At 48.8% G+C, this 25,785-nt stretch overlaps 1 protein-coding gene across 6 annotated transcripts in view; it reads left to right on the top strand.

The window, feature by feature from the left end:
• The window catches only part of KIAA0825 (KIAA0825 ortholog), a 2,662,507-nt gene that overhangs the window by 2,534,316 nt on the left and 102,406 nt on the right, over window positions 1-25,785 (top strand). For 3 of the 6 annotated variants that reach the window (XM_069627636.1, XM_069627637.1, XM_069627635.1), the window contains one exon: window positions 7,863-7,960. In XM_069627636.1, the coding sequence (XP_069483737.1) occupies window positions 7,863-7,960 (98 nt within the window). Of the gene's footprint in view, window positions 1-3,833; window positions 3,887-7,862; window positions 7,961-25,785 lie in introns of all 6 variants that reach the window. The other 3 variants (XM_069627640.1, XM_069627639.1, XM_069627638.1) reach the window with 3 other exon arrangements.

Here is a 25,785-nt window from a genome sequence, read left to right as displayed (position 1 = left end):
TGGTGTCACCAAGACCAAGGGAGTATTGAGAACAGATTATTGGTGGCCGGGTTTCGACAAGGAGGTTGAGAGCCGGTTAGCTGAATGTCATTTATGTATCAAGAGTGGTAAGGGTATGGTAGGTAGGAAGCAGCCATTGGTTGATATTGGAGTTCCACCTAGGATCTGGAGTGACGTGGCTATGGATATATTGGGCCCTGTCGATCTAGGATATGGTTGGAGAAAGTTCATAGTTTTGGTTGTGGATCTATTTTCCAGGTGGGCAGATTTTAAAATTGTGAGAGAAATTTCAGGAGAAAGCATGGTCAGGGTATTGCAAGAGTTCTTCGCTAGTGAGGGTCTTCCAGTAAGTGTTCGGACTGACAATGGTCCTCAGTTCACCGGTGAATGTTTTCCCAATTACTTAAAAAAATGTGGAGTGGGTCATAAAAGGGCTGCTTTGTATCACCCCGAGACAAATGGAGTAGTGAAAGATTGAATAGATGTGTGATGGAAAGCATTCGCATGGGGGAAGAGTGTGGTTTCGATAAGTTAGCGACTATTCAGAATAGGATGTAGGCATTGCGCATGGCGCCTCATGCTACCACAGGACTGTGTCCATTTGAACTCATGAGGGGACGCAAGCCTTTTTCCATGGCATGTCCTCTGTGGCGTGGTAGGAGCCGGGAGTCAGATGTCGTGATTGACGAAGTGAAAAATGCTCTTAAAAGGAAGAAGAGCGAATGGGTCATGCGTGAGAATGAAAGGAGAGGCAGAAAGGAATTGCATGTGGAATGTGGAGACTGGGTCAGGATAAAGAAGGGAGTAGTTAAGAAAAAGGGAAATTCTCTGTATTCAGATCCAGTTAGGGTGGTAGCGGTTATGAAAGGTGCGGTACCCGTGGCTGTTGGACAAGTATGGAATAAAGATAGAGTTGCCACTGTAAGAAAATGTCATGTGTGACAAGCAAAACTTGTTTTTCTGAAGGAGATGTTAAAAAAAAAAAGGGAGATGTGTTGTGATGTTGTCCCAGATAGCAGGCCCAGATAGCAGGTAATCTATTATAATCTATTATAATGGAATCTTTACTTCCTCAAATTCTGGTGAGGTCATAGAATCTATGCTTGTTTATCTGCATACAGTGTTCTAACTTTGTCAGTTGAAGTTTGCTGGTTTGGGGAAGGGCCTCTGTTGTTGCTGGGGGTCTTTTCACCTGTTTATCCCAATAAATACTTATAAGAAGACTTACCTGCTTCCTCCACGGTCTTCACAACAATTCCCGCACACTATTTGTAAATTAGAGGTAAGGATTGACAATAGGTTTTTTAGTATAGGCCCTTTTATTTTGACAAAACTACACTAGGATTTAATTCTTTATCATTTGATGGCCGTAGCTTGCTCCCATTTTAGATCTTGGTTTAGATATGCGTTTATCACACCCATTTGAAAGTTAAATTAACACCCTTGAACTGTGGTCACTTGTGTCTGTCTTACTTCGATACCATGCCTTCCTTACACCTCTCTGTCACTCCCAGTGTCTGTACAGTGGGTCTCTGGCGTGTTGCTTCCAATCTCCCACACTGAGGGGGTGCGGGAAGGGGGAGAAATCCAATGGCAATCAACCATCAGATGCGGGGCAGCCCCTCTCTGGCTCCTCCGTATGAGGCCCGCCCATGAGCCTTTCCGCTAATCCCCAGGGGATGGCTTGCATGCCCTCCGGATCCCTCTCTTCTCAATGAGGGGTCACACATCTCCCGCTAGTCATGGGCTTCCCTCACAGTCCCTGATGAGTAAGTGACTATAATGCGTGGGGGGGGCTCTCCCCTAAAGTCCACTGTCATTTGCGGGTGATTAGGGCAGGCGTCACCTGGAGAAATATGGATATGGGGCCAGTGCCACTCCTGTGCCCCCTCCTCACCTCTTGGCTACCAGGACCTGCAGGTTGCCCCCTGGGTAATGGGTTCTTCCCCGGGGGAAGGTCTCCCTCAGTATCACCGCTGCCACCCAGGGTCTTTTCGTGCTGAGGAACGCACCGTTCTTCCCTGAGCTGTGTACTGGCAGCCTTCACCAGCACTTCCCCAAGATCATGCAATGCAGCTACTCTCCCCTCCAGTCATTGCACTGTCATTCTGGCAGTTATGCGTTGGAAAACGCAGCATCCAGCAAATGGTGCTGGGCACTTCCCCTCGAGAGTGCTCCAGCGTGCACTCAAGCGGCACACCTGCAACGAGTGCCCTGCCCGCTCACAGATCTCCTCTACTGCTGTGTGGGACTGGACACACTCGGGACCAGTGCTCCGTTGTGTCCCGCTCTGGAATACAGAGCCAGGCAGGGCAGCGCAGCGCACAGTACACAGACGCTGCACTGCCTCGCTGGTGGTGGTTCCAGGTGTGCCTTCAAGTCTGCGCCGCACCTCACCACTTCTCGGCCTGACGTTGGGAAGAGAGGAGCCCGCTGTGGCACGCTCAGACCGACCACTCCGGGTCGGGGAACCCCCTCACACCTTTGTGGCTAGCAGACTGATTTAGTGGCTTTTGGGTGGTGGGAGAGCCACAAAAAGTCTGTGGGCTTCCGAAGCGGCTGCTAGCATGTTACCTGATGCTGGCGGCCATCTTGGAATCCTGTGGGTTGCCATTTTTAAATGTCCCACGTACAGGTGTTCTCACCATACAACTAGCACTCACATTGAGCTTTAGGGACTAGCTGCAGAAGCCAAATAAGGTATTTCCTTATTGGCTGCTACAGCCTACCACAGCCCAGAGGCCAAGGTAAACCTCCTTCCTACCCCCCCAAAACTGTTAATAGGGGGGTCACTGGAGTTTGGCCCCTCCGCCAATATAAAAACATAAAAACCGCTTCGGGGGCCGCCAGGGTAAGATACGACGACCACTGCAATTGTGCTGGGGGAGTTGCCAGGCTTTGCCCTGGTGACTCTGCCCACTATTTAAAAAGTGCAGCTGCAGAGGCCCCAGGGCAAGACCTACCAAGGTTCCTGCCTTGGCGGCCCCTCCCCCCAATTAAAGAGAATGTAGCTGCGGGAGCTGTCAGGGTAAGACACGTCGACCCCCGCAATTGTGCTGGGGTGGGGTCGCCGGCCTCCCGCCCATTGAAATAAAATGCAGCAGCGGGTGCTCCCTCAGGAAGACCCAGTGAGCCAAGCAATGGCCCCTAACCATTAGAAAAAAAGCAGTTGCGGGGGCTGCCTAGGCAAGACCCAGTGACACTGCAATTGTGTACAATTTTAAAATACAAAACAATATTGTGTTTACTATGGCAAGGCTCACTGACTGACCCTCCCACCCCCCGCCCGCAACAATTGGGAGAGGTGATCGCCGGGCCTTGCCCTCATGTACCCCGTATTGCTTTGTCTTTTAAAACTATTTGGCTCACTAAATTCACTTTTAAAAACGAATAATCTAAAAGATAAATGCAAAACAAGCATAATCAAAAACTACTGCCTAAAGTGGAATTAATAAGGTGATACTTAGCAATGATACAAATTGATCTTTCACTTATAAACCTTCACATATTATTAATTGTAGGTCTATTGATTATGCCTCGTATTTATTTTCGATAATCCCGTCCAACTAATCTGAAACATGGAAATAACTATCTGAATATTTGAGAAAATTGTGAACTGAAAATACCAAGTTACAACCTACTGTAACACATTGTTTAAAAATATATATAATCTATTTAAATTCATTGTCATCAATGATATCATCGTTTTATAAAAAATATTTCATTCAAACTTTCATTTTTGTAATGTTTCGTTAATTTTTAGAAATCGTTGAGATTAATACTGACTATGGCATGTAACATTAATAAACCCACTCAAACTCTCTTTACTTTAGGACTGTGTACCAGCAGGCACCAATTATCTCACCGTGAAGGTTTTTACCCTAAGGTGTGTACTTAATCACACATAACATCACTTGTTTGGTTTACTTGTTTATCTTATTTTATTTGGGGGTTTCTTGCCAATTAAAGTATTGCCAACTAAAATTCATGTTTGGTTAAAGTGTCATATACTATGATGATGTTTCAGCTTTTTATAAAAGCACATTCATGCAGGGTTTGAAATAATGATTCCAACATGCGTCCTATTTAATCATAGTTCGTTCCTTTCTCTGATGGAGTTATATGGGCTTCATTAGCCCTCTTCCCTCTCCTTATGGGAAGAAGAATGCCTGGCAGAGCTTTCTATCTTCCTATGTTTACCGTCAACATCTGCACTAGATGATTAGAAATCAGGATTGCCTGATCCCCAACAACCTCCGCCTGGGGTCTACTCTGGATTTTCAGTAGATTTGGGATTACCTTCAGATATGATACCATCTAGCTCTGAGTCTTTTGTAACCCAATTCCTCAGGACTTCCTTCTTTTGGTTTTCCTTGGAATTTTTTAAGAGTTTTTTTGGGCCAATAAGTGATGAGTCTCAGTGGGATCTCTTTCCATAGCAGCAAAATAATGTGTGTGACTAGCGTAGTTAGTGCCCTTTGTCTTATTATGTACTTTTGCTAATCATATCGCTACTTTCTGTAGGTATGGCGTTACTCACACCATCTTGGTGAATTGATTTGGAAGTAGGCACCATATTTGTAGGGGCCCTCCTTTCCCCTGCTGCTCTCCCTAGAGGAGATTGAGCGGTTTTAGCATTATACACCACAAATGATGCTGTTTAGAATCGAGGCAGTGTTCTCCCTCTGACAGAGGATTGCAACGGGGCCAAAAAACACAGATTCCCCCACAGTAAAAGTGAAATGAGCAGCATAGTTTATCGGCACCTCACCCGCTTCCTAGGGCAGATGGGTGTAGGTGGCACTGCACCGAGGAAGATCTTCATAAGGTGGTATCCATGATGATGCAGAGGTGGTGTAGGGGCAGTGGGCGGCGCTTCAGCATTCTGGGCTTTGCAGGCCTATGCAGTGATGATGTTACTATGCCTTCTTGGGGGAGTTGTGCTATCATTCCATTTTGTATAAGGGGACTTAACCTCCCTACTTCTGCTGTAGCCAAGGTATGTTGGAACTTCAAGAGTCAGAGCTGCCCTGTTGCTCCTCTAAGAACGTGGCCACAGTCTTCCCTATTGGCCATTGCTGGCTCAAGGCACATATCCGCCACTCGCTGCTTTCTTCTTTACCTTGTGCAGCTCCTGGGCGCCTCAGGTGATCTGATGCACTTTCTTCCCCGTCACCTCTCCGCAGCTGGGATATGAGCACCACAAGGCTTGAAGCAATGCCACACTACCCCATATACTATGTTTTAGAGAAATGGTTGGGAGTGCAGAATAAAGAAAGCTGGAGTGAAGTCGGCTGCAGGGACGTCATTTAGAACCCCTAAAAAAAAAGATGTGTATTTGTTTTTGTAATGCAAGCCTCCTGGCTGTGGCCAGCACCATGTGGCTCTTTACTTCTGGGATGGCTGGCTTTCTTGTTCAAGCATCTGAAAAAAAAAGAAAGAAAAAAAGAACTGGGGTGCCACAAGTTTAACACTTTAATCACTGACCCTAAATAAGAAAGAATAGGAATACCAAATAATGTGTCTTTCTGGAATTCTATACAATGATTGGAAGACTCGTTAAAGGTGTATTTAAGGCACACTTCAGGGGGTGAGTCACTGGTTTAGTCTGTTCTTAAACACCTCAACGCGGCCTTTCATCCTTCTGAGGTTGATAAATGAGTACCAACACAGGTTGGGTGATATTGGGTGCATATTTGTTCTGTATAAAGCGCTTACGCGTAAGTGCTATATGATAACACATCAATATCATTTGGTCATGGACGTCTGCTTGCTTGCAGAGTAATTTGGTAATATGGGTCTATACACATTGATCTTAACGATACATATGGCAATCCATTCTTGTATGAACTGTACATCACATTATAGTGATATCGTAACCATATTTTTCGTAGTGTACTTAGGAACAATGCTATGTGATGCCACTTCCTGTTTTTTCAAGGGGTTTAAGGGTCGTGTTCCATCGCTTCCCACGATATCACTTCGGGGTGGGGTCACATGACATCACTTCCTGTGATATCATCAGATGTCAAGGGTCATGTGATGTCACGTCTGCTACCCCTGGCATTTTGGTGAAATGACGTCCCTAGTTGGCTGCAGTGGGTAAGACTGCTGTTTGTACCAATGTCATGTCAACTAAAGATCCGGGCTTCCTCCAAAAGATGTATCCGAAATACCGTATGCCACTCGCTAGAGACCTCAGACTACAATGGGGAATCCTTCTACAATGCAATACAGGGTAGAGTTGGTCCTTGCAGTGTTCATGACCCAGTATTATTATTCCAATGGAAGTGAAGCTGGGCTTCCTGCTAACACCCTGAAGAAATTACAATTGGCACAAAACCTGCCTGCCCATTTTATCTCTGGTCTAAAGCATTCTGATCATATTTCCGAGCCATGCAGGCCTGATATTGGCTACCACTGATAGAATGCATCAAATTAAAGATGCTATGTGTGTTTTAGGTTGCTTATATTCTACTCTCAAGAGTGTCTTCCCGATTTAATAGCGAACCACGAACTAAGTATGGGCTCACCAGACCTGCTAGTTATCCATCAACCAAAGTCAGTGTTTTGGCGCTATGCGCCCTGCCTGTCCAGGGCTCCACACACTCGCACTTCACCTTCACTATGAACCAGACCATTGAAATGTAGGAGAATTCTGAAGGCTCTCTTTTTCTGTTCAGTTTATCGTACTCAGGTCTGTGGATCCACCCTTTTGTCTTCACACTATTGGCCCTCTTTTCTTTTCTCTTCTCTGTGTTCTCCCCTCTCCAGGCATTATTTGGCATTTACATAAATGTAAAGAAAGAACATAAGATCAAGATCACGTGTCACCCTCTTCTTAAGGCCTGTAGGAAGGGTCTATGGGCTCTGCTTCTAACCACTGCCCTGGTTTCAACCTCCATTTACTCTTTTGCAGTCTGGAGTGTGTAGTGAGGCAGCCTCCCTCATCAGTGGGGAAACATGTCATGCTAGAACCCCTTTCCATAAACAATGTCTGTGCAGAAAGAGCAATTGCTTTAATGAGATCATTGTATTTGCTTGCTTTAAGGATGGTTGTGTATGCATAACACGCTGATGCCTCCAAGGAGACAGCTTGCTTTCAAAGTGGTTATGCATGCATAATTAACATAAAAAGTTTTTCAAAAGTACTAAACTAAGACAGTCGTAATTTAGCAAAAGCATTTGTCTGTTTCTCCAACTCCAAAGGTGTCGGGCGTCTTGCTTTTGTGAATTGTCACTCTTTGTTTCCATGTACATCTGTGCTTCTAATGGTTCTGTAGACACCATTTTACGACGGTTCGGGTTTGTTGGAAATGCAGTGGGGGGAGGGGGGAGCATCACATTTGCACTGTCCATCACACGTCTGGGAGTTTCAGTACCTCACACTAGGAAGAGCCACATTACAGGGACGCGCTAATGAAGATACAGCAGGCAGCCGACATGCCAGCTCTAACAACTTTCTTTCATGATAAACTTCCTGCTGACAGTAGGAAATGCAAATTGTAACAATACATACAAAGTTGCCAATTATTTTATTTTTTTCCCTGATCCAACTGAAACCCAGAACCGAGCTCTCAGAAAAAAGCGATTGGGCAGTATGCCATTAACAGTTGGAAGAATAATGGCTCAAAAATTGATTTATCCTTTTGTAAATAATGGGTGCATCTCCAAATGGATTTATAAATTAATTGCTGTCCTATTGGAATAAAGGAATCTTCTGTGGAGGTGATTGATATCATCTGTCCAAGTCCTTTTCTGGGCCCCCTCCTTCTTCGTTAGTCTATCACAGCTGGAGCTTTAATTTACTGATCATATTAACTCTGATTAATCACTAACAAGTGTTTCTCCCCATACATCAGCAGGCCGCCGCTAACGAGTGGAACTGGGATTGGTCGAACTTGCTGCTAAATTGTCGGGGACTAAACGAGGCGACCTTCAGGGCGATGCTGGCTCACAGGTAACAGCTTTTTTCCTTGCTAAAAAAAAGTCGGTTGCCTAGGTCTGCTTCCAATGTTATGTTATTTGGCATTTATGACCTCAATGAACAAGGAGTCTTATGGTAGAGTGCTTATGGTGGGCCAAGAATGTAGCATACCAAAATAGAGGACAACAGATAAGCGTGTTGTTCTCATGAATCCGTGTGTGTGTGAGAGAGATAATAAACAGGAGTCTATGTGCAATGGGATTCAATTATTACTGATAACGTTTTGCAAAAGGACGCATGTACATTAATTATTATAAAAGTAAGGTACCCAGTCTTTCATATCGATGCTGCTGGTGTCTTTCTGCCCCACAGAGAAAGCATACAATTAGTCTTTGAGAAACTAGAATAGTTTCATCGTTTGAAAAACATTTGCAACATGTATGTATGTATCAATAAAAGTAAATTGTAAGGATTTTCCTGCACCAATGGATTGCACAATAATTTGGCCATGTGTCCAGCCATTGCAAACTGGCGTTGTTCTCTATTCTGTAACCGCAGGTGAACGAAATGCCTCGTTGAATGTATTTTTCACCTTCGCTTTTGCATATGTTGCAAGATTTTTGCTTTGAACAGTTCAAGTTTTCATTAGCAGTTGTCACAACCTCCAAAGAGAATAGCTGCCGCTTGCCCCCAATATTAGGAACTGTTTGTTTTTCGGCTTCTTTCTTTCGCGCCATGTGAAATGTACTTTCTTATAAACACGCGAGAGAAGTTGGTGCCAATGTGCTATTTAACGTCTCGGTACAAAACAGAAGAAATATTTTGAACAATTAGGATACATAGTCTAACATAGAGCATGCGTTTCAAATGGTTCTAGTTTGCTCTTATGTTGTCATGAGTTGTTGGACCGTCCTTGTATTTTGCCTGGCCTTTGAAAATAGTCACTGGTTTGCTTTGGAGGCTTGGAGGCTGGGCAGATCTGGAATGTTCTGCCACTTTGTCTGATCTTTGTTTTCATGGGCAGGTGCAAGAGCTGTCGGAATAGCCTTGTGACACTATCTAATCTGTCTCAGAGACATAGCGAGAAGTACCCACTAGAGCCACCCTTGGTGGGACTGCTTCACAATTCACCACACTTTACAGTCAAGCAACCGCTCGTATTAGATCCCTTGACAAAATAATCTGGAATTATGCACATTAAAAGAAATCATCAGTATAAAAAAACTTAATGTCATATTTATAGTATACTATAAATTATTTTGCTCCTGAAGAAGGGGTTGTTCCCCGAAACGCGTAGAGCTCCTCATGTCAAGAATATTCTTTTTGGACATTTTCCTTTACTCAAAAAATTATTTCACTTTTGTTTCCTCTAAGATTATCTTTTCCCATGATCGCCTCATTTGAGTGTTTGGATGTCTACAAATTCTAATGTTTAAACAGAAGTGTTCTGGTCATCATATTGTGAAAATTGTTTGCTTTGTCGAATTTTCATTTACTTTTTTGAAGTAAAAACTCCCTAACTACAATTGGCTGATTCTGTATCAGCTTTATTGGTGCGCAGGGGACGGGAGTGTCTTTAGATTTAGACACTTTTTTCTGCTTTATGTTTGTCACAAGCCCCGTGTCAGGGCCTGTACTCCTCCCCAGCAACCGGAATATTTAAGTCTTTGATCTATATAATTAACATTGGTCCTTTAATTTGGAGTGCACCTATTGATCCTTCTATTTCTGGACTGACTTGTTACCATACTTCACACTTGCCACAAACGCACCGTCCAGGGGAATCGGCTGTTCGCCCCCAAACGTCAAGATGCGCGCCTTTGGTGGCACCAGGGCTGGTGGGGATTGCATAGTGTCATAGTGTTCCCTGGCCATTACGTTAAATGGTGCACCAGTGTCCACTAGCATTGGTATTGAGTCCCCATTCACCAGGACGTTGCACCTTGGCTGTCGCTTGGAGTTGGCTTTCAGGATCCCCACACTGGACACGAAGAACACATTTTCTTCTTCTTCCTCCTCATCACACTCGGGAGGGGCACCATCATCCCCTTGGTCCACTTGGGATACATTCAACGATCGCTGGGGGTGAAAGAACCCAGCCCGAACGGCCCTCTGGGAACAACTGTTGGAGTTACTGCCCTACACATTCGGGCATAATGGTCAGCCCCTCCACATCAGCCACACGATTTCCCAATGGCCGGGCATTCCGCTGGATGCGAGAGATCGTATCCGCACTTCAGGCATGAACCACTCACTGCTTGTCATCTTAGTCCTTGGCCACCCTCCGGGCGTCTAGACCCTCGGCCTCTGCCGACAGCGCAGATGTCTTCCACTTTGCTGGGGCGCACCCCGGCCTCCATTCTGGTCGCCCCCAACTCAGAGACCTCATGGCACCTCCCCAGTTCAAGGATGCAGGGAAGGGTGATGCCTGGCTCTCACCCGATCTGACGGCGCAATTTGCCAGACACACACCCCGGAATGAGTTGATTCCTTATCATGATGTCTGGGTCATTCCATGCACATGGCACTGCCAGTCTGCGCAGCCTCCCATAGAACACATCTAGAGTCTCATCATCCTTTTGGCATGCTGCACCCATCAGGAAACGTCCATAATCTTCATTTGCCATGGGCAGAAAATGATTGTGAAGCGCATCCTTGGCTGCCGCATACGACCAATCCGCTGGTTGTAGGGACAGGAATATTTCATGTACCGCAGGGCCTGCACAGTACAGAAGGGTGGCCCACTTACTGTCGTCACTAGTTTCCATGGTAGCCTTGAAGTACATCTCTAACCTGTCCATCCACATTTTCCACCTTGGCCCCAGACTTGATGGAGTGCCCAAGACATCAAATGCAAACATTGGCTGCAGGGCTCCAGGTGGTTTGGGTAAAGGTCTTGGTGGCAGGCTGTTAGGCCACTACAGGAGCGGCCTGTTGTTGTGCAGTGGCCGCAGCTTGTCCTTGGCTCATGGTGGCAAGCGCACAGGCACCCCAGGGATGTAGAAGAAATGGGGCCGCAACTCACCACCACACCAGTATGTAGACCTCTGTAGTAGATGTGCCCCGGATATGGCCACTGGCAGTCCCACAGACACAAATGTTCCTCAAGTGCAGCGGAGCATAGGCAATTCCACAACTTTGCAGATCAGAAGCCAGGCACATGTAGAGGTTCCAAAAATTGAGCAGGGTGGGCCCAAGGTGATAAAACACAGCAGGCCTTCCTTGGTTTCACACCCAATCACTCGTGAAAAACAGTGAAACTGTGAAGAAATCACTATGAAAGTAGCAGGTGTTGCTTCTAGTGGCTGTCCGGCACAAGATTGTCCAAAAATTAAGCATGGATGGCTCACCGACGCTTCGTAGGAAGCTGTGACATCCCAGGGCCTATTGTACAAAATGGAAACCGACCGCATGGATCATCCCCCTCTCTGCGGCATATTTCACAAGGTGCGCCTCACATACGATCATTTGCGCACCTTTTTAAGATCCCTGCCTGCCCCGGGCGGAAAGATCCTCTGCTCGTCGCCACTGTTGGCAGTCTTCCAGGACCACCTCACCGTGAGGCCCCCCACTCCCCGAACACAAGACACTGAGACTCTGTGTGGTTCGTGCAGGCTCCCTGGTGGCTCTGCGGTCGCCGGGAATGCCCCATTTATTTATACCCGCATGCGACGTAGTGAACATCACTCCGTCGCGTGGGTGCCCTTAAAGGGCCAGCACCACATCCCTCTTCTCGTGCATGGAGCATATCACCAGAGCGGTGTATCTTCTGCACTGGTCACTGATTGTTTTCCACATTTTGCTCAGTAATGGGAAATGGTCTTTCCTGTATGTGAAAGTGCACATATGTAAAGCGTAAGTTCTTCAGAGGAGATGCGCCTGTCCATGATCAGGTGGTGAACTCGTGGCCGGATGCTTTGGCCTTCTCGAGTCTGATTGCAGAAGTTTGAAATACTTTACGCCCTGCTCTAAAGAGCACACAAACGTTGTCTCTGCTCCATGTTTAGGCAGTTTGTTTTTCTGTTTCTCCAGCACGGGGTTTGGCATGGATTCACATGCTCATGAATATTCCCTGTCGTCAGGCCGGGAATCCTCGGTATAGAAAAAAATCAGTATCAGTCTTGTTTCTGATCTGTCTTTCTTAGTAGTAACCAATCACTGGTCTCTGGGTCATACTGCTGCCAGCCAATGACTGCCCTCTCCCTAAGCCCCGCCTCTGGCAGCCATCCTCAGATTTTTACCGCACGTTCAAGTGTTGGGAGTCCTCGTGCTGTAGCTCTCAAGCTTTTGCTGCGTTTTTGCGCTTTTTCAGGAGATTTTTCTCATTTTTCGGTTAAATAGAGCCTCACGCTCCACCGTTTCTACATCCTATCAACGGGGTGAAGATTCCGTCGAGTTACGCTTTTGGAGGATTCCAGAAGTTCCGAGGCCTACCCCGGACGTGGGTCAGGAAAAAGGAAGCTCGACGCCCGGGAAGCTGTTCAGGACCTGCCCTGGATGCCAGCTTCAGAATGTTTTCAAGGAGGACGAGCATTCGTTATGCCTCTACTGTCTCCATGAGGACAAGACGCACACGGAGAAGGACTGTGCGTTTTGTGGGAACATGTCGGAGCGGACCATGAAGGATCGCCACCTCCGTCTCGCCAACTGGCTGGAAGGGAAGAGCCCGTCAGGCAAGAAGAAGAAAAAGAAGTCCGAGCGGTCTTCTAAGTCCTGTGAGGGCGCCCCGGCGACGGGGGCCCAACAAAAGGCTAAGCACCGCGAGTCCTCGGGCACCGGGAGCGCTGAACGGTCGGGCTCCTTGGCTGCCAGGCAGGGCGCGTCCTCCCCGGCACCATCAACCACGAGCCAACGCTCTGACTCGGGTAAGAGGAAGTCCGAGAACCCGGCAAAGCTTCTGGAGAGGCCCCGGTCGATCTCAAAGATTCCGGCAGAGGGGGAGCGTGGCTCGGACCCTCCCCCCAAGGTGAAGGCCCCAGGTGTACAGAAGGTGACGTTGGCCTTAATGCACCCTGCTAAGACCTCAATTGAGGATGTCGCCGCGGCCCTGGCTCAGCCTGTGGAGGCTACACAAGTGGAGGCGACCTCAGGACCCAGAGTCTCCCTGCCACCGCGGAGGGAGTCGTCTTTCAGGCCCATTGAGAAGACCGCCACGTAGTCCTCGTTGGAAAAGGTGGGGCAGGGGCTGGTGGCCATTATGGATATGGACACGACCTCTGAAGAAGAGCTCATCGAAGTCGTGGAAGAGGCCCAGCCCATCGGGAGGGATCCCGACGAGGGCGACAACGAGAGCGACAGTGTCGCCGACGAGGCTCCTCAAGAGCCCTCATGCCTGTCGTTTCCGGTGTTGCAGGACACTTCTGCGGCCATTTTGTCAGCGATTCAGTCCTTATGCTCGGAGATAAGGACAAGGTTGCCCCTCCCCCTGACGGAGGTACCTGAGCCAGACCTGACAGGGGAACTGGAGCCAGGACCTTCGGAAAGTCCACCGCATAAGAGGAGGAGGACGCATCCTATGCCACCTCTCCCATCTCTGCGGCCTGCTCTGCCTTCCCCCCCCCGGTCTACTACCCATGAGGATGATACAGGCACGGACACGGCTACGACAGGTACAGATGACGACGGAGGCGACGACGGGACGTGTCCCCTGTCGCCCCCTGCTCGGGCGTCCCCGCCCGACGAGATTGGATCCTTTCATGCCATGATTTCCAGGGCATCCGAGCTCTTCCAGCTCTGCCCAGAAGAGAAGAAGAAGGACGGGTTCCTTTACCAACGGCGCAAGGCTAAAAGGAAGACGGTCCTCGCTGTACCGCTTCTTGATGACATCTGAGATGAGGGGCTTGCCCTCCTCAAGAACCCTGCCACGGCGCCGGCAAAGAGGGACCGGTACGAAAAGAAGTACCGGGTCCCCGACGCTGCCCCCTTGTGCCTTCGGGCGCAACCTACCCCGGATTTGGTTGTCTCGGTGGCGGCAAAGAAGAAAGCTGGGGGGGCATCGGCCTTGACATCAACTTCCCCGCCGGACGGTGAGGGCAGGAAGCTGGACACGATGGGACGACGGATCATCTCATCCGCAGCAACGACTATCAAGGCGGCCAACGCCCTGGCTATCGTAGCCCGCTACGACAGGGAGTTGTGGTTCAAAATCGCCCCTCTGTTGGACTTCCTTCCGGATGGCAAAAGGGCTGAGGCCCTTGAAATCCTATGGGAAGGTGAGATTGCTTCGGACCACGCCATCACGGTGGCAACGGACATCGCCGACACCAATTTCCGTCAGTGGGGCAACGGCGTTTGCTTGAGACGACGAGGATGGCTCAAGGCCACGGATTTCCGCAAGGATGTACAAACCAAGGTTTTGGACATGCCCTTCGACGGGAACAACCTGTTTGGGAAGGCGGTTGATGAGTCCCTTCAGGCCATCAAGACACACACAGAGACTGCCCGGGCACTGGGAGTGCTCCAACAACGACGGCCGTCCTTTCGGAGCTCTGGGGGCAGACAAGGTGCCTCCAAGGGATCCAGCAGTGGCTCCTCCACGTATCGCCAAGCGGCAAGATCTTCGTCCCAGGAAGCCTACAGGGGACGCGGCAAGTAAGGTGGTGCCCGTTGTCGTCGACAGGGAGGTCAAGGAGGAAAGGCGGCCTCCAAACAAGATTGAACCGACCGTGGGGTCCGGACCCCGCCGAAGCACCCCGGTGGGAGGCCGGCTGGCGAGGTTCGTCAGCATGTGGGAGTCCATCTCCACCGACCGTTGGGTGCTGGACGCCCTGGCCCAAGGGCACGCCCTTGAGTTTCAGAGGAAGTGCCCTCGCGTTCCTCCCGTGGCCAGGAAGGAAAATCACGTCCCTCAACTACTGTTGGAAGTAAGGGCGATGCTCAAGAAGGGTGCCATCGAGCTCGTCCCAAAGAGGCTTCGGGGCTCCGGAGTTTACTCAAGGTACTTCTTCGTAAAAAAGAAGACAGGAGGATGGCACCCCATCCTGGACCTGCGACGACTGAACAAGTACATCAAGGCACAGAAGTTCCATATGGTCACCCTCCAGGTACGTGCTGGGATAGCTGGAGGAGGGCGATTTCCTGTCTTCGTTGGACTTGGAGGATGCGTACTTCCACATCCCCATTCTAAAAAGACACCGAAAGTTCCTCAGGTTCGTGGTCCAAGGGCGGCACTACCAGTTCAAGGCCCTCCCGTTCGGATTGAAGTCGGCACCCAGGGTGTTCACCAAGTGCCTCGCACCGGTGGCAGCGCGGCTGCGCCTGCAGGGGATCCACGTCTACCCCTATCTGGACGACTGGCTCATCCGGGCAAGGACAAGGGAGCTCGCCGTGGAGCACACTGCGAAGACCATCCAGCTGCTCACGGACCTGGGATTCTCCATCAACTTTCCAAAATCCCATCTGGTTCCGTCGCAAGTCGCCCTGTTTCTGGGAGTCAAGCTCGACACAGTGGCGCGGCTGGCCTCGCTGTCGGAGGAAAGGACCAGGACCATTCTGGGCAAGGTGCAGCGTCTGCTGGCCACAGACATGGCCAGGGTAAGATCTATCAAGTCCCTCCTTGGGATGATGTCCTCCTGCATTTATCTGGTGCGCCTTTGCAGGCTTCGGATGCGCCCCTTACAAGAGTTCCTCGACGCCCGCTGGGTCCAGTCGACGGGCAGCTTTGAGGACAGGATCCCTCTCAACGAGAGGTTCCGTCAGGCGACCCGGTGGTGGGGTACCCGCTCCCATCTGTCGGCGGGCACGGACTTTCAGACCCCAGCTCACCAGGTGATGGTGACGACAGACGCCTCCCTGGAAGGTTGGGGAGCGCACTCCAGAGATCTTCACGTGAGAGGCCTTTGGCTCCCGGAGGAGAAGTCACTCCACATCAACATCTTGGAGCTCCACGCAGTGTTCTGGGCCCTCAGGTCCTTTCTTCCGTCCCTCAAGGGCAAGGTGGTGAGGATCTTCACCGACAACACCACCACAATGTTCTACATCCGGAAGCAGGGCGGAACCAGGTCCCCGGCCCTATCCAAGGAAGCCCAGGAGATGTGGCATTGGGCCGTCGTCCAACGAATGTTCCTGGTGCCTCTTCATCTGATAGGAATAAAAAACACGATTGCCGACTCACTCAGCAGGGAGCTGCGCTCGTGCCACGAGTGTGAACTATGCCAGGATCAAGTGGATCGACTCTTCCGACGATGGGGCGAACCCCAAATCGATCTCTTCACGACGGCGACGAATTCCAAGTGCCGGAGGTTCGCCAGCAGGTTCCCCCAGCCGAGGAGCATGGGCGATGCTTTATCGTTCCCCTGGGACGGCCTATTTCTTTATGCGTTCCATCCGCTGCCATTGCTGCTCCGGCTCATCAACCAGCTCAAGAGGTCTCGGTGCAGGATGATCCTCGTCGCACCCGCGTGGCCGAGACAGATCTGGTTCCCGGACCTTCTGGACTTGTCAACGTCCACACCAGTCAAGCTGCCGACGGACGCAGACCTTCTCTCCAGAGAAGGAGGCGCCATTCTTCACCACAACCCGGAGTCACTGAACTTGCAGGCCTGGCACCTGAAGCACTAGAGTTTGGAGGGTACGACATCCCGGCCGACTGCAGAGAGGTTCTTGCAAAGGCCAGGGCGTCCTCAACTCTCAAGTGCTACGGACATAAATTGAAGAGGTTCTCTGTCTGGTGCCGTGCACAGAAGATTAACCCTCTGCGGATTACGGCCCCTCAAGTACTGCCGTACCTACTGTCGCTGGCCAAAGCTGGACTGGCTCACGCCTCCACCAAAATACATCTGGCTGCAATCTCCCGATATACCAGGACTACGGGACCGGCGTCCTTGTGGTCGCATCGCCTGGTGAAAGAATTCATGAAGGGACTATTGGACTATTGAAGGGTGAAGGCTCCTGCCCCAGCGTGGGAGCTTAATGTGGTGCTGACCAGGCTCATGGGGGCCCCATTTGAGCCTATGCATTCCGCGCCTTTGAAGTTCCTGTCATGGAAGACAGCTTTCCTCGTGGCCATCACCTCCGCACGACGAGTGGGAGAGATCCAGGCTCTATCTTGCAAGCCTCCATACTTGACTTTTCATGACACGAGGGTGGTGCTGAGGACGCACCCCTCCTTTATGCCCAAGGTGCCGTAGGACTTCCACCTCAACGAGTCCTTGGTGTTGCCAGGTTTCTTCCCGTCGCCTTCGTCGCCGGCCGAGAGGTCTTTGCACTCACTGGATGTAGCTAGAGCGCTGAAGTTCTATTTGGACCGCACAAAGAGAGTTCGGAAGACGTCACAGCTGTTTGTGGACTTTGGGACTGCGAATCAAGGGAAGGCTCTCTCGAAGACTTCCATTTCCAGATGGCTCTCCGGCTGCATCATGCACTGTCACCGGTTGGCAAACCGACCGCTGCCCGGCCGTCGGAGAGCCCATTCGACCAGAGCGATCGCTGCTACCACGGCGTTCCTGTCTGGTGTGCCCCTGCTGGACATCTGCAAGGCTGCGACGTGGAGGTCGACGCACACCTTCACAAGATTCTACTGCATCGATCAGGACTCCAGGGAGGAGTCCAGGGTCGGCCAAGCAGTGCTGCGCAACCTGTTCGCCTAAGGTGAGCATGGTGAGGAGGTAAGAGATGCTTAATGTTGAGTTGTTGTATTGCTTAATGTTGAGCCTGTTGCCACCTCCCGTGGTTGTGCATCTGTGTACTGCTATGTATTCTCTTATTCATGAGCATGTGAATCCATGCCAGACCCGATGCTGGAGAAGGAACAAGTTACTTACCTGTAACTGTTGTTCTCCAGCATGGGTCTGGCATGGATTCACATGCGAACCCTCCCGCCTACCCCTCTGCGGCTCTTCACTTGGTCATACTGCCACTTTACATGCTACCAAATCTGAGGATGGCTGCCAGAGGCGGGGCTTAGGGAGAGGGCAGTCATTGGCTGGGGGCAGTATGACCCAGAGACCAGTGATTGGTTACTACTAAGAAAGACAGATCAGAAACGAAACTGATACTGATTTTTTTCTATACCGAGGATTCCCGGCCTGACGACGGGGAATATTCATGAGCATGTGAATCCATGCCAGACCCATGCTGTAGAATAACAGTTACAGGTAAGTAACTTGTTCCTTATGATTCCCTTCAACATATCAAGGTTTGTATGTGTTTTCATAGTATTTTATTTTATAAATGTGCAGTTTTTTCTTGCCCCCTCACATGGGGCATTGGAACACTTCAAGCCGATTTTTCCACCATGCGGATAGAGCCTGTAAACATGCTAAACTAGAATATTATGTAAAAGTTTGCTCTTCGCACTATGCATAAAGCCGCTGTCGTCGATGATCAGGGTTAATCATGGGCATCGGGGCTTGCGCATCTCAGCCACCCTCCCCACCCAATACTCTCCTTGCACGCAGATGATGCTCTGTTATATGTTCAGGAGCCAGAGAAACATCTTCAGCCCACGCTGGACAATATCCAGGAGTTCTCAAGTTACTCAGGGTACCGTATAAACTGGCCGAAATCAGAGCTGCTGCCTCTGACATCCTTCACCCCAATGCAGGCAGACTTAATGGGTTTCATATGGGCCCCTGACACAGTCAAGATACCTGGGGAAACAGGTATGTAGGACACCTAGGTCACCATTTGGGGATAACTTGGGGGCCTACCCCGATACTCATTGGCACGTTGCAATCCTGGTCCAGACTGCCGATTTCTTTATACGGCACACTGTCATTGTTGAAGATGGTAGTCATGCCCAAGCTGCTTTACTACTTTAACAATGTACCGCTCTTGCCCCGGGAGGGCTGTTTTCAATGAACTGCGGAAAGGGTTGACTACATTCTTATGGGGGAATGGAGCGGTCAGGATGGTATGGGAAGGGCTTACTAGACCATAGGAGCAGGGTGGGCTGGCATCCCCTGACTTTGAACTATACTATATGGTAGCCCAAGAACGGTTTTGCGGCATACTGGTACTCCTCTCCTCTTGTCCGCCGACACGCTTAGATTGAAATGTTTAGTGCACGCCCCTTAGACCTTCACCCAGTGATCTTTGTGACACAATACGCTGTTGATTGTACGTTTGATCCAGTTGGGTCTACAGTCAGTGCATGGTGCGTCTGTTTAAGCGGCTGAGGGTTGAGACGCCATATAGCAAACATGCTCCATTATGGGGGTTCCCTAACATAAAGGCAGTGGGAAGCGGACCTTGAGCGGAAATACTGGATGAAAAGTGGGCACGGTATTGCCTCTTGACTGAATGCCAGATACCGTCTGATACCATTTTAAATTTTCAACAGGCTAGATTACATGCCCATTAAACTGTCCAGATTTACAAGCGCAGCCTGTGATACCTGCCTCAAATGTCACAGCGCCTGCAGATTTCATGCACATTTTCTTGTCGTGCCCCAGCATACTTGAATTCTGGTTGGAAGTAGCAAAGATATTGGCAGGAATGACGGCTGTGGTTGGCGCCAGCTAAGTACCTGTTAGGAGACATTGGGAAAGTCAAAATAGAGAATCGCAGGCTATTTAACATAGCGTGCCTGATTGCTAAAAGGTGCATACTTCAGATGTGGGCATCACGTTTAACCCCCCACAAAGGAAATGTGGCTCAGGGAATTGACCTATGCTAATGCGAGGGAGGAGGGTTACATGATTATTGTCCCAGCAGTTGTGAGGCCTAAGGACAACTGTAGTGGCTACCGTGTATACTTGTATTGCATAGGAGCAGGGGAAGATGACAATCTAGATTGATAGCAGTCTGCAAATGGGAGCTAACAGCAAAAGCTGTGATATATATGGTGAACATTTAGGATCGGATGTCGGGGTGCAAGGGCCCGAAGCAAAGAATTGGTGATCTGTACGACAGGTGATTGTGCGCCAATTAGTAATCATACCTTGTTGTTGAATATAATATGCAAATGCTGTGGGGGATGGGGCTTTATGGAGAATTGTTTGTTACTGTGTATCATTCAACTATTAACACGTCAATACATTTTTAAAAAAAAGTATATTATGTAAAAGTTATGTTATGGTAAATGGCAATAGTATAGCGCCTACTGCCATTGCTATTGCCTCAAAGTGCTGTGGGAATGAACACCCTTCGGAGGACCGTAGTCCGAGATGTCAGATGTGAAGGACGGATGTTTTATTTATTTATTTTTATTTCATTTTTTACATTTATAAACTGCACAAGGCAGCCCTTGGGCACCATGGCGCTGTTACATGAAGACTTACTTAGTTACACATGAAAGGGTAGCCTGTCTGTGGTTCGTGGGTTACAGAGAACCTGAAAAGACAGAGCAGATAGTGGTACAAAGTATTATGTTACAGAGGATGGGGGTCTTTACGGTTCATAGGGTTACAAGTGAACCGGCTACAACTGTTACATATGAGAAAACATTGGTAGTGAGCAGGAGCGCCTAGGGGAGCATTTTGGAGCGATGTGTAGACTAGTTGAAGAGACTCGTTTTAAGGGCTTTGCGGAAGGCAAGGTGCGAGGTTTCATTTCTTAGGGTAGTTGGGAGGGCATTCCATTGTCTAGGAGCTATGAATGGGAAGCTGGCGCAGCCATCTTTGGCATGTTTGACGGAGGGGATGTTCAGTTGGTTGGAGTAGTGTGATCTAGTAGGCCTGGCGCGGCCGGACCTAACTAGTTTCTCTGAGGGATAGGATAGGGCTGTGAGTGTGTTCATTTTTAGCCAGCATAAAGGTAGGTAGGCAGTGCTAGGTCCCTAAGAGCAGCCCATAGATATCAGATGAGAGGATGGGTGCCGTGACAGATTGCCAGTAGAGTAGGAGAGTCAAGGAGACGGATTATGTGAACAACTGGACTGCATTTTTTCGTGCGACTCCGCTGTATTCTATTGGTGGTAGTGATGAGTTTCTGGGTGGGCGAAGTCAAGCTGTGTTTATTGTGAATGTATGGAGGTGGGTGGGCCATGCCCAGGGTGGGATAGGGCTATGTTGCATTGTGATGGAGTGCTTGATGTTTGACATTCCAGCAAAGCATGGCTGACACCTAGTTAGATGTCATCTTGCAGAGGTTATCAAAAGGCCTCACTGAGATGCAGTCAGTGGGGGCTATATCCCACCTTGTCCCACCTCAGGGGCCCCCGTATTTCTGACAGGGGTGGGTAATAGTTCTCTCAGGAGATAGATTAAGTCTGTGGGGATGTTCAAGGGAAGAGCCAGGTTTTGAGTCTTCCTGAAGGCTATGTGATCAGGTGGCAAAAGGGATTGAGTTCCATATGGTGGGTGATTCTTAGTGCTGTCTGCATGGTGTTCATTCAGAATTTATACATTTGTTTTCTCAATTAGTTAGAGCAGAGTTGAGCAGTCTTTGCAGGATACACTACACTGCCTCTGCCTCTGTGCTGCGTTCTGCTATCTACAGTCGGTCTACCATTTTGTGGGAGGACCTACAAAAACGTACCCAGCACCGCGGAGCGGTCGCAGAGTTCGAGCAGAGTTGAGCAGTCTTTGCCAGGACTGGAAGGCTGCCAGGCTGCGAGAAAATTAGTCAACAATGCTCGCCGCTGAAACCAGCGAAGGAAGCTGAAGACGCTGGGAAAAGGCGCCTGAGAAGCTCGCGCCCGACGTCGCAAACAAGTGGCCATTTACCACCTAGGCAAATTGCCAGATCACACCTGCCAGGACCATCTAACACTGGCTTGAAGTCTCCCCATGCAAAAACTAACATGACTACCAGAGACCAGCCGAACCCCGGCATCCAGCTACAAAACAACCAGCAATCAACGAAAAAAAAGATGCACTATTGGGCAAGGACTCTCCAAGAAAGCGGCTAGCGCTTTCAGAATCAGCCCTCAAGGACAAATCACAAAAGAACAACATTCAGGTGCAAAACGAAATTCTCTGTGACGAGGAGCCAAAGGAACCACTGGCCGACCCAGACCCACGACACCGCCTACCTGTTAGTAGCAACCCAGTGCAGCCGGTCGAAGGATAGGCTGCAAGGGTTTTTGCTCAAACGGGTCGCGCGAGTGTCTGTGAATCCAGCAGCCTCATAAAACAACGAACTGCAGACGCCCAAGGAAACATACCTGCAGGGAACAGCACGGCGCCGCCAGAGAGGGAGTCCCCCCTCGCCATCGCAGTTCCGTCAGCTGGAGGAATCATCAGGCCAACTAAGCGACTCCGATAAACTTGAGCTGGAGCAGTGGTCTCGATTCTCGCCCCTGGGCCAGCCTGTCCCGCGGGACACGGAGGGACTGGCTGACCGAGGGGCCCCGCGGGAGACCATTGCCCAGGTCCACATGGTTGAAAGCGAAGGAGAGGCGGAGCCCCTCGTGTGCCGGGCTGAGCAACACACGTCTCCCCCGATCGCCGGTCCAGAGACTTCGCCAGCTGCATGAGCACCCCCAGTGGAGCTTGGGGTTATGCAGCCATCCAGTGAACCAGAGAAATTATCCCCATGCAAAAAAGGATCCCAGGAAAACGCAGCCGAAGAATAGAAAAATAAAGATGACGCACACCAAATAAAAAAGAACCTGAGACACATCAGATTAAAAACCCACAGAACTCTGCTCACAAACACCTCGCTAGAGAAAAGAAAAACACAACAAACCCGAAAACAACGTAAAACCAAACAAGCCAAGCAAGACTCAACAAAAGAAGCACTTTTAAAAACAACATTCTGCAACTCAATCAAAGACTTTTTCTTAAGACAAGGTAAAAGAAAACACAAAGTCCTCACCGAATTAACAGACAACAAGATCTTAGAGGCGCTAATGGACCCTCTGCCAGCACCAATAGCCCATAAAACAGCATCCAAAAGCACTGAACCCACAAAAAAAACAACCAACAACATGGAGTCGGGTCTTCCTCTCCAATAAAACCCCAACAAAACCCTCTCAGCAAGGCCTGCGCACCTAACAAAAACCAGCTGGATCTAAAAGATGCGCAGGAAACGAGCCTAGAAGTCCAAAAGCCAATTGTCACCGGTCCTCCACCTCACGGAGAATCTATGCCGTTCCCCGTGAATGCATCTCCCGCTCCAGCAGAGTCAAAGGAGATGGAAAAAAGCTAAGTGCTTACCTACAGCCCTTGTTTCCTCTGGCTCCCACCTGCAATGAAGAACTCCACAAAGATAACGAGCAATCTCATCTTCCACCCGTCACTGAAATAGAAGAAGACTGGCAGATCCCGACAACGTTAAGGCCCGCAAGAAAAAGCTCTTCAACGAGGGCCCTAAGAGAAAGCCATCTCTCCCATAACCAGTCTTTTGAAAGACCAAGACATGAACCAAGCCAAAGCACGCCGGCAAGAAACCACCGCAAAAGCTACCCGACTCCAAATGAAACCCCTTCAAGAACCATAATGTCGGCCATTACAATAGCTTTAGCGCCTTTCGGAAAACTCTGAGGCACTAAACGACATGCTAAAGGATCACACAACCTTGTCTGTACTAATGCTCACTAAATTAATTTACCTAGAAGGTTTATCACGGCTAAAGAAAGAGAGGAGAAAACAAAAGGACACACCATTCAAGTCGAAAAGGGAGAAAAAAAACTACAGTCAACTACGGAAACTCAAATAGAGTCGCTACCAAGTCCTCCTCTCTACAGATTCATAAGCAAACTACAAGACGTACAAATAACAAAGAAAAACCCAGAAACTCAAGAAAGAGAAGTGCATAAGAAACAAACAACAGTTAGCCAAGATTGCATCACTATTGGACCACTGACAAAGCCTGGTTTTCTCAAAGGCCTCAGCAGGCCCAAATGAGCAACCCAGAGGAACAAAAAAGCCAAACAATCAAAGAGCCAGGGGGACACGTGTCCAGAAGTCAAGCCCAGAGAAAACAGAACACAACAACCTGTTCTCTTTTTCTCATCAAAGAAAAAGTTCACTGACAATCCAAAGAGCGCCACAACAAGAAGTACAAAAATCTCCAAGATCAATTGAAGAGTTCATGGCAGACAAAACCTCAATGAATTTCACTACACACTCGACGCCTGAACTGGACGCAAACAATAACACAGTCATCATCATAGAAACCCCACCAAAAAAGCCCAATAGGAAACCATTGCCAAAAAAACCAAGACGAAACAGTTCAACCTCACCACTTCCTAATTTGCGAGAAAGCTTGAGATGCCCAAAAGGACCTGCAATCTTTAACCAGCACAAAACGGGCCCACCTCCTCGACAATACAAACAAGAAGTATACCCAGACACAAGAACAGTACACAAAAGAAAAGTCAATAATTCGCCAGAAAGGAACACTCCACAAAGATTCAAGGAAAAAAGAGTGGCAGCTCGCAGAACCTCAAGTTGTTCCCTCGCAAGACATCAAGATCTCCCGACTAGACCCAGAAAAACGTGGAATTCTCGAGTCCAAAAAAAGAAATCGACTCAAACAAAAACTTTCAAGATGGAACAAACTGAGCAAAACTCTGAAGCAGTAACCCTAAACCAAGGGACTTTAATGAAGATCTTTAAAAACATCAGGGACCTCAAACACCTGAGTCCAGAAGACATCACTCTTGTAGAACCTTAGCACAAAGCCCGGAAGGCAAAAGCCTAGATGCACATAAAAGAAACCACATCAATATCACAGTCCAAAGAGAGCATTGAGGACCTACGACAAAGAGGCTATCTCCTTAGGGAGCTCCAGGCGAACTCCCAACTCATTGATCAGCACACTCCTTGCAAACCAGCAAGACCACAGATGATTCAATATAGGTCGAGAACTGAAGCAAACCATAGCCCAGAAAACAGCCCACGAAGCAGTCAACGCCAACCATCCAGACCTGGGTCCTCAGACAACCAAAAAACGTAACAAATCCTAAAACGGTACGGTAAAGAAAAGGAAAAACGAAACATTGAAAAAGAAAAAATATGCGAAAAGGATCAAAAAACAAAAGGACCCCCTGAAAGCAAACAAAAAACAAAACGGCCTTTCCTTTGGCCCAATAAAACAACTTTGGGCATGGCTACCAAAAGCAACTTCAGATTCAACTAACAAATAGCAACTACCAATGAGAGCAGAAAAGGAAGAAGCACAGGAGAAAACGACAGGAAAGCTTTCGACTCTGACAACATTAAATTTGGCCTTGTGGAACATGCGCGGTTTCAAACACCTGATGAGAACAGGAAAAACAAACCTGGGCGACTTTGACATCTTAGCACTGCAAGAGACTTGACTTATAGCCACGGCAGCAATGGATGGATACGAAATAACAGCATCTCCAGCTACAAGAGGTATAATAGGTCGCCCGTCAGCCGGATGGATACGAAATAACAGCATCTCCAGCTACAAGAGGTAATATAGGTCACCCTTCAGCCGGCCTCCTGATCGCAGTCTGGTCGGGCAGTTGCGTGTCAATAGAAAAACAACTGTCTGCCTCGCTAAGCCATCTATCGGTACTGGTGAGGTGGGCCCGACAAGACCAAAAGACAAAAAAACCAGGGAAACCCCCATCGCAATAATAACAAGTTACTGGAATCCCTGTACAATTGCCGACAAAAACAATTTCTATGGACAATAGAATCAGAAATTGACAAGATACAAGCTAACTCTGAAACCACACTGATAGTTATCTGTGGCGACCTAAATGCTAAATGTCCGAATGTAAACCCCCACCCGTCAATAACCAGTAGCAATCTCTGAGGCGACTCAAGAGGCCATCAATGGCAGAAACTAATGGACCCAAGAAACATCCATAACACTGCACAGTTCTCCTCAACAACACCTCAAATTCCAACTTGGGAAAAAAGCAGTCAAACAGCGCCCATTGACTACATATTTGCATCCGAAGAAATGTTAAACCTCACAACCTCTTTCAAGGTTCTAAGAACTGAACCTAGCGACCATAACATTCTCCAAATAACGTGGACTACGCAAAATCACTC

This window comes from Ambystoma mexicanum, chromosome 6p, assembly GCF_040938575.1.
Source record: "Ambystoma mexicanum isolate Mex_15411 chromosome 6p, UKY_AmexF1_1, whole genome shotgun sequence".
NCBI lineage: Eukaryota > Metazoa > Chordata > Amphibia > Caudata > Ambystomatidae > Ambystoma > Ambystoma mexicanum.
Note: the sequence above shows the minus strand (reverse complement) of the source record. Positions and strands in the feature narration are given on the sequence as shown.